General features: G+C 38.3%; 1 protein-coding gene across 1 annotated transcript; it reads left to right on the top strand.

Moving 5' to 3' along the window:
* Positions 1–793: 793 nt before the first annotated feature.
* LOC128358399 (neuroepithelial cell-transforming gene 1 protein-like) lies at positions 794–10,843 on the top strand. The gene is made up of 12 exons (XM_053318652.1): positions 794–1,043; positions 2,986–3,052; positions 3,306–3,365; positions 4,957–5,064; positions 5,159–5,329; positions 5,425–5,487; positions 5,594–5,690; positions 5,788–5,864; positions 6,694–6,951; positions 7,100–7,270; positions 7,361–7,547; positions 9,865–10,843. Exons 1-12 carry the CDS (start codon positions 931–933, stop codon positions 10,191–10,193), a joined length of 1,701 nt encoding a protein of 566 aa, XP_053174627.1. The 5' UTR covers positions 794–930; the 3' UTR covers positions 10,194–10,843.
* The last annotated feature ends 284 nt before the right edge of the window (positions 10,844–11,127 follow it).

Raw genomic sequence — 11,127 nt, 5'->3', positions numbered from 1 at the left:
CATTTACTTAGTTACGCAGATAGTTCTGTCCAGTGGTTCCTTCCAAGGGGTCACCAGAAAAATCTGAGGTGCCTTGAGATTAATGGCAGAGGAAAGAATAAACAAAGTTCTCATATGCAAAACATTTTTTTCAGTTTTTGCACTTTTTCTCTATTTTGTTTTTTGGTAAATTTTGGATCATTTGATTCTCAGGTGACCCTGACAACACACTTCTTTTTGTAAGATAAAATCAAAAGGCAAAAAGGTTGTTGTACTTTAAATGCTTGTTATATTATCCATTGTGTCATATCTTCATGGAGTAGAAAGTACAATATTATATATTATATTCAAAATTATCAATAAATAAAGTTATTAATAGCTCCCTCTTAAATGTAGAGAGGTGGAAGTATAAAGTAGCATCAAATGGAAATACTAATGGGGGTAGGTGCATGGATGTATATATGTAGGTGGGAGGTCTCTGCAGATTAGGATGGGGGGTGGGATGGTTTGTGTTTTTAGGTTTGTGGTTGTGTGGTCGTCTTTTAACATTATTATAGTATATTAAAATTAACAGGCATCCACTTGTGAATACATGCAATATGTGCACATGTTTAATAAAGAAATATTCACAATATAAATGAGTCTTTTATAAAGTAAGTGTTTTAAACGAGCCGCTACATTCAAGGTCTCCCTGGCCCCTCCCACCTCATGGTATCCTAGCAGCGGAGCTCAGAGCTCTCTCCTGATTGGTCCATTTCCAAGAATCCGCCATATTCAAACTTCCGCCGTGGTGTGTGTTTGTTCGTCTGTTGTCATCGATCTCCTCCTCCTGCTTTCTTTCTTCTTCTGCTGTTGTTTTTATACGGATAGGGTTTATACTTTTTTATTCGCTAAATTCAACCCTGGTCTCGGCTCAACTTTAAGTGATTTCAAAACGAAGCCTCCTGCAAAATGGAAGAAAATGAGGAAGTTGTTGGAAGGACGGTGGCAAACAAAAAGAAGAGGACATCCATCTGCGCCGCCGAGCAATCTCCTCAAACACTGCGGAGAAATAACTCCAAAAAGTACGTGCATATGTCGAAATACGGTTTCATTATATGCGATTATTAATTTGAAGGTCCGTTTGGAGGATATAAAAAAACGACTTTTTGTGCAGCCGTCAACCAACTTTGACAAAGCTAGTAACTGGCAAACGATGCCTTCAAGTACAGCTCGGAAACCGTAAAGTCTCATGCCATGCTCTAGTATGCAGCAGTTTAATTTGAAACTGTAACAAAATGTTTAACATAACAAATGTCTGTCTTTAGGTGTTTGAATTTTGTTAGAGATAAGCAGAGAAAACTCTCATTTCATCAAAGCTGTCATTTGTTGTATGATTGCATTGTTATTATTACATTAGTAATGGAAAAACAAAGAGTGAAAGTACTAATTAGGGCTTGATATAATCATAATTTTCATTATCAATTCACTTGTAAACAATTTTCACAATTATTATTATTGTTATTGTTATTTTCCTCCTCTTTTTATTGAGTTTATTATAATCTGCACTACAAAATAATTACACTTGTTAATGTATACATTAGGTGTATAAAGTAACATGAACAATAATACAACAGAGTATAAATCAAAATGTAAGAATGGGAGAAAAACAACAAAAAGGAGGGGGGAAGGTAAATAAAACAACAAACTAAACTAAAAAATATATGCTGACATAGTTTGACTAAGTTATTCATGATATATTAAACTAATTGTTTAACAAAAAATGTGTCAGTTATTTGCTTTATTGTCTCATTTCAGACACCGTAGGCCAGCATACTATTAATATTAGCCACTACAGTTTTTATCAGTTCAGTATTGTTTGTAATGTAAATACTGGATGACTGTGGAGTTGGCTTTGGCACTTAAATGCAACATTCTGGATAGCAACACAATACAATGTCATGACTTTTTCACTTTCCTATAGTCAGGTTTGTCCTCTTAGTTCAGCCTCTATTGCACCTGTATTTGTACTTTGAGGCAATATTAACATCTGCTGACATAGTTTACTGGGTATTTGTACTGACCTGAAATGTCTCACAGCATTCTCACAAAGTCGTAATTTTCAAACTAATAACTAAACAATAATATCGGTATATATTAACCCACATGAATATTAGTATGTAATTACTACTCTGTAGAGCTGAAACGATCAATCAACGTAAAATGAATCACCAAGTATTTAAATTATTTTGATAATTGATTCTTTGTTTTATTTTTTTGTCCTTTTCATTTTTTTAGGGAACTACCCAAATGTGGATATATTCTGGGTTCTAAAGTCCTCTATGATGATAAACTGAATATCTTTGGGTTGTGGACAAAACAGACATTTTAGGATCAAATTTTGGGGGGTTTGTAAAGGGTGGTCCACATTTTTACACCATTTTCTGACTGATTGATCAATGTAGAAAATACAGATGAATCAATAATGAAAATCACTGTTAGTTGCAGCCCTTCTACTCTATTTACAAGATAACATGACCTCTGCCCCCAAAAAATCTCATCCCACCGACTTGAAGGCCGCATTAACAGCAGGTTGTGTTTGTTCAGCTGAATTTGGCATTGACAGCAGCCTCATGGTGTCACTCCCTCAGACTGAGAGACATACTGTAAATATCTAACTAACGGCATCGTTTTGTCAACATAACTGACTTTCTGCAGCAGCGGAGAGCAGAGCAGCTCTTTATATGGTTTTAAATATCAAGACCCTTCAGTCATCACCCGCAGCACTTGACATATTTGAAACATAACAGCGACATGAACAAAAACGGCACCAAAAGAATTCATATAATCAATGGAGCTCTGATACATTCCCAGTTTATTAAAACAATGATTCAGTTTCTCCCTACCTTCTTCTATTTGATAAATGTGATTGATTAGTGATCCACCTAGATTAAACCAAACTACCACTATCTTGTTTTCACTGTGCACAATCATGACTCTTTTTTCCTTTTCTTTGGTTCCCTGTAGGCCTCCGCTGCAGAGAGGCAGCTCCTTCACGTTTCTGACTCCGGGGACACCATGGGACTTCAGTTTAGTGAGTTAACGTTAATAACACAACACCATCATGTTAGACTGATCCCATCTTTGTGCATTATTATCTATTTATAGACTGAATAAAAATGAGACATGACTGTCATGAGCCATACATGCAGCTCAACTAACAGTTGAAATTGCATGTCATCATTCATCATATCATCACATTTGCATTAAAGAAGCTGCTCTAGATATACTGTTTGAAGTCTCATCTGACTTCTAAAAGACACATGTGCTTTGTTTTGTTGTTACAGAAGAGAAAGCGCAAGGAGAAGGACGATGACACAGTCAGCCTGTCCAGTTTCGACCTGAAGGTGAGAGTCAGGGCAGCTTACAGTCTGCCTGTTGGGTGCAACTCTGGTCTGGCACCCTTGAATGTGTCCTAACAAGAAGCTATAATCCCTCAGCATGACTCAGCTCCTCACCACAGACAGCCAGGAGTGCTCTTGTGTGTTATGAGCTCAGGATAATCCCACTATGCCTACGACATTGGCACACATTCTGACTGAGGAAATGATGGTGAAAGGAAATCAGCCACGTGTGCATAAATGGCGGTCTATTGGCACTATAACATAAAAAAAAAAATGGTTGAGTCAATATATTTGTTTAGTTTAATGCGTTAACAACTTAAAATTCCAGTTTGATACTAAAGCATTTAACTTTAATGTAAGTTAGCTGTCACACTAAACAAAAGTAGTAGTGCTACAATATTTAAAACATTGTATATTGTATATTGTATGACTACATTTGGGTCACAGCGGTAACCATCAGTTTCTCTAACTTTAATTAAGTAACCAACATGGTTTGAAAAACCCAGACAGTCATTTGAAAAGACTTAATGATGGTCATTTTTTCACCTCACCATCTGGATAAAAACATTTCTGTCCAGTGAGCAATAAAAAACAACTTCAAAATGTTTTTCATTATTCAGCAGACTTAATATTTAATCATCTCGATGGTAAGAAGAGTCTTTAGGGATTGTGGAAATATCAAATATCACAACAGTAACTCTTATTGAATGACCGTCTGTGTTTTTCAAAAATTGCAGGTTAATTATCTTTTATAGTGGGAGTTTTCAAAGTCTGAGACTGCAGGCCTCCCCTCAGACAAAGCTTGGAAAGCCCCCCCCCCCACTCCCTGTTAGTCTACTTTCTTAGTTTTTCTCAGTTCCTGGATCCTTTTAGGATTATGTTATTTGATCCCACAGGCACTTAACAATTGAGCCGAGATAGAATACTGTTGTTTGACATACTTCAGACTACAATAAATACATAAAAGTCTGTCTGAAAGCATTTATTAGTTTATGACCCTGGGAAAGTGGCAAAAACAGTCAAACTACTGCATCTTTGAAGTATAACCAAAGAGACAAAATCTACTTTTTAGTGTTTTGATATTTTTTCTCTTCCATTCACTGAGCCTCCCCTGAAACTGTTTGGAGCCCCCCTCGGGAGGCCCCCCTCCTACTTTGAAAACGTCTGTTTTAGAGATACCAAGTGTTTGCTATTACACAAGGCACAATCTGGAGCTAATATACAGTATGTAACAGTATTCAGTAGGGGTGTGACAATACACTCAGCAGCACTGTAAAAGGTTTCCCCATATAGATATTTTATAGATGGATAAATTTGGTATTAATTGGAAATAACAATCATAAATACAAAAGTTAGATACAACCACAAATACCAAAAAGTAAATGATAAAAAGTAGAAACAATTCTAATATATAAATATAAATTAATTAAAGAATCCAATTATCACAAATTATAACATATTGCTAATAAAAAAACACAGAAATAAAAGTAAATTGCACAAATCCTAGTAGTATTCAGGGGATTCTTCCACCCCTACAGTGTTACCATATTACATTTGAGTTGAATTGAAGACAGTTTATTTCCTTGATTCCCAGGAACCAAACACCAAGCGTGTACGACCACTGGTCAAAGTTTCATCCCTGGTCAACTTGATATCTCCTTCAAAGAATGGAGCAGTGCGACGCTTTGGCCAGTCCATCCAGGTAACATAAATATTTGTTTTATATTGGCAGACTCTACAAACTGTAAGCAAACTTTGTGTTCTGATGATAAAATAATTCAACTTTTTGTTTCCAGTCAAGGTCGTTACGTAGTGATACCAAGTCACCAGGGATGTCCCTTAAAGGCGGCAGCAGCAAGGCAGCAGGTCCCACACCCACGAAACGTAGAAACAGCACGCTGTGGTCAGAGACACTCGATGTTCATCAGAAGAGCTCATTCTCCACCAAAGAGATCAAGAGACAAGAGGTGGTGCAGTTCAGTGTTGTATAAGTCTTGAGTATGCTGAGCTAAAAAAGGTTCAGAGAGCAGAAAAACTAACTCCTCCTAAATGTATTCTCCAGGCGATTCATGAGCTTTACAGGGGAGAACAAGATCTCATCGAAGATCTCCAACTTGCACGAAAGGTTGGTAAACTGATTTTCAAAATTAGACCAAGAAACAAAAACATTCATCCTACCTTTTTGTTAACTTGGTTTTTGGCATTCACACGGCTGCCTAACTTACATTTAGGCATACCACGATCCCATGCTGAAGCTCTCCATCATAACAGAGGAGGAACTTGCGCATATTTTTGGGGACCTGGATGCATACATCCCCTTACATGAGGGTGAGTAATCAGTGCCTGTTTAGGAGTGAAACTGTTCTGATTGTTCCCTCTTCTTGTCTGTTTTCTTATTTGTTTCTGCTTCTTGTTTTCTCTGCAGACTTACTGATGAAACTGACCGAGGGAACTGGACCTGATGGGACAGTAGCTCAGATCGGACGGATAGTAATAGACTGGGTGTGTATGGTAACACACACACACACACACACACACACACACACACAGACACAGACACTAAGTGGATGTTAACTTGAAGCAGAGCTGCAACAATTCATCAATTAGATGATCGACAGAAAATTGTCAACTATTTGGATAATCAATTCGTTTTTTTGTGAAAAAAAAATTCTCTGGTTCCTGCTTCTTAAGTGTGAATATTTTTTGGTTTCTTTCATCTTTTATGATAGGAAACAGAATAACTTGTGGTTGTGGACAATTAGTCAGAACAAAACAAGATATCTGATATTCCACAATAAGGCTTTGGGAAATGCGAGGTACTTACCTCTTACACTTGACTTCAATGAGGAAAGAGACAACTCTTTATATAGTATCATCACACTTTCTTTAATACTACAGATTTGATACAGATATACAATCTGCTACAGAGCAGTGAGCCCCGAACAATGGAGCAAATATTTCTCAACCCATTTCACACTAACCTCTAGGAGTTGTTGTTGTGACCGCTCTCTGCGTGATTATACTCAAACAGACACAGCAGGATGTGTTTCAGAATAAACAGACATTCTTTGTTTCTCTTTCAAAGACAAACATATTGTTCAGACACACAAACATTATTTCTATGACTGTCACTAAGCCTTTTAAACTTTCATAAATTCACAAAAGTATTTGTACATACAATAATTTCCTTTACAGAAACAATGAGTGACATTTTCCACCATTGTCTGACCTTTTATAGTTCAAATAACTGTAACTGTAACTAATTGATTAATCAACACTTTCACATATCAGAACATTATTGTGTGTAAAACTTTGATTGTTTCCTGTTCAGCTGCCTGGTCTGAACGCTTACAAAGACTACTGCAGCAACCAGCTTGCAGCCAAAGCTCTGCTGGACCAGAAGAAGCAGGACAGGCGGGTCCAAGACTTCCTGCAGCGCTGCCTTGAGTCTCCCTTCAGCAGGAAACTGGACCTCTGGAGCTTCCTGGATATCCCCCGCTCACGCTTAGTAAAATACCCGCTGCTGCTGCGAGAGATCCTCAGACACACTCCTCCTGATCACCCAGACGTCACCAGTCTCGAGAGAGCTGTATGATATCTTTATTACACTTCTTTGCAATTATGGACTGTTTTTGCTTATATTTATCCATCAAATTCAGTTAATCAAGTTATTCAGGCTTGTTTGTTGGAGTTCAGCCAAATCGCCAAGTGATAACAGTCCTACTTTTATTATCCAGATCACTATAATCCAGGGAATTCTGTCTGATATCAACGTAAGGAAAGGGGAGTCAGAGTGCCAGTATTACATAGACAAACTGGAATATCTGGATGAAAAGCAGCGGGACCCCCTCATAGACAACTGTAAGGGCCTCCTCTGTCACGGTGAGCTGCGGAACAAGAGTGGCTCGGTAAGAATTCATCTTTAGCTTCCGCATGTAATAAACTTTCTGCTGTAATAAAAAATGACCTTTATTCTCTATTAATATTTAACTTCGCAGAGGCTTCATGTGTTCCTCTTCTCTGAGCTGCTGGTTCTGACCCGACCGGTGACTCGTAATGACAGGAGCTGCTTCCAGGTGTATCGACAGCCCATCCCAGTTCGGGACTTGGCTCTGGAGGACCTGCAGGATGGAGAGATCCGCATGGGGGGATCTTTCAGAGGGGCTTTCACCAATGCAGAGAAAGGTGAGCTTAGTTGTAGCAGCTCAGTTGCACTTTGACACCAATTAACTGACGACAACATTGTGTCATTGTTCCAGTAAAGAAGTCAAACATTTACTAGTTTAACCTTTTCAGATGTGATCTGCTGCTTTTCTCTCTTCATATATTTGTACATTTGATATATTTGAGGACTTCACCTTTCACTCTGGGAAACTGTAATGAGAGTTTTTCTATTTTCTGACTTTTTTTATATAATAAAAGATGAAACAGCCTTGGAAATAGTGTATTATCTCTGCCAGATGTAAGGCTGGAGGGGATCATGTATTTGGTCATGTGTTTATCCATCTGCAGCTAATCTTGTATACAACTAGACCCATCAGCCTAATATTTTTTGTGCACATTTATGACTGTATCCTTAAGGACCTCTTGTGGTTGTGGTGATGCACAATTTTTGAAAAACCTATTTTATAACACCATTCTTTAAGAGCCTATCATACAGCTCAGACTTTTGTCTTTTCAGCAGTCTTCGTCTTTTATGATATGCATTACGACTAAGCAAAAGGTATTTGTTGCAATCGGCTAGGCTAAAAACAAGTCTTACCTAGTCTGTTGCAGGCCAGATTTTGGTCTTCGTCGTGGCTCAGAAGCTGACATCCAAACAGAAGTGTTGTGTTATCTTGAACTGGAGTGTCTGCTGATTCATTCCATACCTGATATGTGATGATTCACTTAAGTTAGGCGTGGAATAAATCCCTGTTTCAGTCTTCTTTGCTTCAGTTTTGACCGTAGCAGTGATTCCCTCATGATCATTCTGCAGCAGCAGTGCACCACATCAAAGTTCAGCTGTAATGAAAGCACATTTTCAGATACTGTACATGATACTTTGATCATCAGATAAAGCATCCAAACAGCAACAGTCCACTCAGGTGTTTTCACTCACGTTACCTCTGCCAGGTCGGCACAGCTTACATAAACATATGTTTTACAGAACATATTATCGTTCTTATTTGTTCATGTTGTTTTGTGATGTCACGCAATTTACAACATAGCTCCACCCAACATCCAGCTAACAATTAAATGTATTAATTAATTTAATTCATTCATTCATTAATGAAAACCTGTGTGTGTGCCCGTGCTGGGTACTTGAAGGTATATAGATTGAACTCTGTCTTCTCATACACGGCACAGTTTGCACACTTTTGATCCAATCACAGTCTCTCTTGACTAACCTCTATATTAGCGTTTCTATTTGTCACATACGTGCCAGAGGACATCCAGTGAAGTGTAAAATGATAAGACTCACAAGACAGGAGGACAAAAGCAGCAGAATTCCTTTTCTTTTGTCAAAGTAAGAAAGCACAAACAAAAAGTGGGCCAAAGAGGATGGGCTGAACTTCAGCTTATTCTAATCCTAACCCTTACTAAACAAAATAAAACTATTACAGCAGACCAAATATCCACACATTTATGTAAAACGGATTGTTTATAGATAAATATCACTGACTTTATTGTTCCCCTTAGCTCTATAAAGCATTATCCAGCCCACAACTTTACAGTTTTGGTTCACTTTCAGCTGCTTCTCTTATACTGTTGTTTTTCACCCACAAGCAGCTGTTTTCAACACAAAAAGCTCTAAAAACCCTCTGACACTGCTTGGTACCAAACAGTAGATAAAATTAGCAACTAGCAGGCAAACACATTGGAGCATTTAGCAACTAAACAGCCAGATATTTCCCTCTAGTGTTGGTGGCGAGCAAAACTGAGCTAAAGGTAGGGTGAATACTGGACTTACCTTCATCAGGTTCATGGAACATTATGATATTATTTATTTAGCACTTTCTCAAACAATTACAAAGTGCTTAACACTAAATACCAACAGATCAAATGGTAAAAATGCTGAAATTATTAGATTACAAGAAGTATAACAAAGAATGAAACAGTAAAACAATAAGGTGCATAGAAAAAATAAGACCAAAACAATAGTTAGGATTTGAGTGATTTCTAGTCTGAGCTACTAACTACATGTAAGGAGTCTCAAATCAGAGGGACACGGATGAAAAGCACAGGTATACAAACATGACTAAAAATGAAAGCTAGTGTAGCTTCGTATCTGTTGGATGTGTGAATAGAAGAAGTTATATGTCACAGCTCATTTCTGCTTCCAAAAAAATCATAATGCAGGTTTGAATTCACCTGTAAATAAAAACGGTTTAAAGAAGTCAACTATCTTTTAAAGGACGTGCCATTAAAACGGGATTCTTGTGTTCAAGACTTTGCAGCCTTCTGAGATCTTGTCCAATTTTTATTTATTTTTAAATCGCTTTTATTTCTGTCTCTCCAGCTAAAAATGTCTTCCGTGTGAGCTCTGTGGACCCCTCCCATGGCCAGTCCCACACCCTGCACGTCAATGACGTCTATCACAAGCAGCAGTGGCTCAACTGCCTGCGCACTGCCATGAACCAACAACAGGGGGCTCTGCCGAGAGTTCAGCAAGGAGAAGCTGTCAGAGCCAAGCGCCGCTCCTCCACTGTCTCACCCACCATCTATGATGAAGAGACGGATGAGAACTGTCCACCAGTCGGCCCCAAACTCAGGCCTCAGACGCTCTCCAAAACCAGACTGGACCAGAGGTTTCAAGGCTCCATAAAGAGGAAGGAGACTGGAGTGTAGACAAAGAGACAGGCAATGTGTGCACAGCTTGTGTCCTGTCTGGTCACGAGTCTGAAATATATCTCAATGAAACCACTATTTTAGTGCTTCTGCTTTGTGTCTATAGGTGCACTGAAAAAACGTTCCCAATAATTTCCGTCCAATTTTAGTCTTATCTCATTTATATTGTGTAATTGGTTTACAAAGCTGACTGAAATGTTTGTTTACACCAGCTAAATATGTGTAGAATCAGTGTTTTGTGTCTGCTTAAGTTAATATGACTTTATACCCACTTGTCTCGCTCTTTTGTTTCATCAGTTTTCCAGTTAAACACTTTCAAGCTTTTTCTTCTCCTTTTTTGCTGTAATCAAAATGTTATGTATGCAGTTGTCACCGGTGTATGTGTGTGTGTGTGTGTGTGTGTGTGTGTGTGCCTGTGTCTGTGCCAAGATAAGGGATCAAGAAACAGGGAAATTGCATCATAAGTGTTAAACTGTGCAGGAAGCAGTTAAGAGAAGGTCTAAAAGTAATGATCAGACACAAGATAATGAGCAACGAGTGAGAACACTGACCACAGAAACGGCATTTCCTGAAAACAAGACAAAAATCAAGTTGATCTAGATGTATTCAGTGGAAAGATGTTACTCGGTAAAAAAATAAAACATTTAGTTTGTACTTTGAATGAGTCTTGAGTATGATTAACTGCGAGATAGCGTGTTTCAACACACACATCCTCTCGGGGCTGTACTTTGACCCTGAATCACTTCCTGTTGCTGCTGACAGAAGCTCGAGTGTGTCGCAACATCTGTCAGACAAACAAGCTGGGGGAAGCTCAGAAGCTCAGAAGTGAATTCCTTTCACAATGTGTGAAAAAACCAAACTCAGAAATGTTGGTTTGTACTTTTTTCAAAATGATACAATTGCCAACGCAGTAAGCTCTTTATTAGGTCCTAAT

This window comes from Scomber japonicus, chromosome 5, assembly GCF_027409825.1.
Source record: "Scomber japonicus isolate fScoJap1 chromosome 5, fScoJap1.pri, whole genome shotgun sequence".
Taxonomy (NCBI): Eukaryota; Metazoa; Chordata; class Actinopteri; order Scombriformes; family Scombridae; genus Scomber; species Scomber japonicus.
Note: the sequence above shows the minus strand (reverse complement) of the source record. Positions and strands in the feature narration are given on the sequence as shown.